This window comes from Mandrillus leucophaeus, unplaced genomic scaffold, assembly GCF_000951045.1.
Source record: "Mandrillus leucophaeus isolate KB7577 unplaced genomic scaffold, Mleu.le_1.0 Scaffold83, whole genome shotgun sequence".
NCBI lineage: Eukaryota > Metazoa > Chordata > Mammalia > Primates > Cercopithecidae > Mandrillus > Mandrillus leucophaeus.
The window spans coordinates 4,637,152-4,639,597 of NW_012109030.1; the positions used below are offsets into that span (position 1 = coordinate 4,637,152).

General features: G+C 44.2%; 1 protein-coding gene across 1 annotated transcript in view; it reads left to right on the forward strand.

Moving 5' to 3' along the window:
• The window catches only part of PHYH (phytanoyl-CoA 2-hydroxylase), a 27,383-nt gene that overhangs the window by 13,588 nt on the left and 11,349 nt on the right, over positions 1-2,446 (forward strand). The window contains exon 6 of the mRNA XM_011968137.1: positions 1,744-1,893. Within this exon, the coding sequence (XP_011823527.1) occupies positions 1,744-1,893 (150 nt within the window). The remainder of the gene's footprint in view (positions 1-1,743; positions 1,894-2,446) is intronic.

Genomic DNA, 2,446 nt, shown 5'->3' on the forward strand with positions numbered 1-2,446 from the left:
ACCCATGATGCTGTGAACAGAAAGAGCCCCCATTGTTAAAGCACGGAGAATGAATTGTAGTTCGATAGGAAATGAGGAACATGGTTTTAAGAACTCCTGTCCCGTCTGGACACAGTGACTCACGCCTGTAATCCCAGCACTTTGGGAGTCTGCGTTGGGCAGATCACTTGAGGTCAGGAGTTTGAGACCAGCCTGGCCAACATGGTGAAACCCTGTTTCTACTAAAAATAAAAAAATTAGCCAGGCTTGGTGGTGAGCGCCTGTAGTCCCAGCTACTTGGGAGGCTGAGGTAGGAGAATTGTCTGAACCTGGGAGATGGAGGTTGCAGTGGGGTGAGATCGCACCACTGCCCTCCAGCTTGGGCGACAGAGCAAGACTCCATCTCAATAATAATTATAATAATAAAAGAACGTCTCAGATTTCTTGCATCAATAATCAGTGTCAAATGAAAATATCTGAGTGTCTGGATCCTGATATAAAACCATTTCGTTTGAAACTCATCAGTGAAGCTAAGGTTTAGATAAAGTTTGGTGCACACAACTGCAGTGGGCTTTGGCTGACGGAAGGCAAAGGGAAAGGTTTGCAGGGCTTCAAGAGCGTGTGGAGTCTCAGATGCCCTGCACAGATGCAGAGTGGGAGGTATGATTAGTTTAGTGTGGGTCACACATTCACCCTGGCCAGGAGAGAAGGGCTCTGGGTCCGAGTCCCAGCACTGTCTAAGAGGGATGTAGTCATTACCGAAAGGAACTGAGGACGCGCTTAGGAACAGGAATGGACTGCTTTCCTTATTCTGACTCATAAGGTGCTTCTCAGGTCAATTTCTTTAATAAAACATAACCCCATTACCTAAAGCAGTAACTAATTTGGGAAACAGTTACAAACAAACACAGTGTTTTAATTTACTATTCTTTCATTATTCTGGATGTGACGTAAGTGTCTTTGAGCTCAGAAAAATTGAGCATTTTCTCCCCTCTATTTTGGGGAAATAGCTTCTCAGAGACACTCCTGAGTAAGAGATGAAGGATTTATTTAAAGTTCTGGTGAGGAGGAGAACACGCTGAGAACACTTACAGATTTACGCTGGAAATGCCTAAGAGATAGGTGGTTGCCTGCACTGACCACGAAAGGTAAAACTAAGCTAGCTCTTCATGTATAATGCAGTCATGAAGGGCAGGTGGAAATTCCACATTGTTCATTTGCTCCAAAAATATCAGTGATTTTAATATCAACATGTGACTTCTTTTTTTATTACTATTATTTTTTGAGACACAGTCTTGCTCTGTTGTCCAGGCTGGAGGGCAGTGGTGTGATCTTGGCTCACTGCAACCTCCCCCTCCTGGCTCAATCGATCCTCCCACCTCAGCCTCCTGAGTAGCTGGGACCACAGGCTTGCACCACCAGACCGGGTTAATTTTTGCAGTTTTTGTAGAAATGGGGTTTTGCCATGTTGCACAGGCTCATCTTGAACTCCTGAGCATAAGCAATTCTCCCAACTTGGCCTCCCAAACAGATGGGATTACAGGCGTGAGCCACCGTGCCCAGCCAACATGTAACTCTTAAAAACCAGGTATCTGAGAGGCTTTTGTATACTGAAAAAAGTAAGCATTTAATTTAGGCATTTCTTTTTCTTGGGAGAAAGAAATGCTTTCTTTGCCTGATGTTTGCTTTCCCTGATGAACCACTGACAATGTTTTTAATTACGGTACCCCCTCAAACGTAGACTTGGCTTGCTTCTTGTTCTAGGGGGGAGTTAACAAAATGTTCCACGGGATCCAGGACTACGAGGAAAACAACGCTCGGGTGCACCTGGTGATGGAGAAGGGAGACACCGTTTTCTTCCATCCTTTGCTCATCCATGGGTCTGGTCAGAACAAAACCCAGGGATTCCGGAAGGTGAGCATTCACATTGCCGCACCTGCTGCAGATGCGTGGGTTAGAAACAAAAATTGTATTTAATTCATTTAATTCAAATTAATTGAATAAAATTTTAATTTAATTGCATTAATATTTTAAAGATTTGTGGCTTTTAACCAACCTGGACTTTAGTCCAATTTATTTACCAGGAAATATATTTGCTTACCTTGGTCTTTTCGGGCTCGTATCAGTAAGAAGCCAGGTGACCTCAGGATCCTAACCTTGTCAATACTGATTATGAAAGCCAGGTGCAGTGGCTCATGCCTGTAATCCCAGCACTTTGGGAGGCTGAGGCGGGAGGATCACTTGGGGGCAAGAGTTCTAGACCAGCCTGGGCAACATGGCGAGACCCTGCTTTTATTTAAAAAAAAAAAAAAAAAAATCACTGTTATCTCCTGAAGCCATGGGTTAGGGGCCAAATTTCGTCTTCTGTTCATTCATATTTCCACCAGCCTCATCAGGGTCAGGATTAGGGTGGGACAAGTTGGGGCACTCTTCCCAGGGGTAAAATTTAAGGGCATGCCAAAAAAAA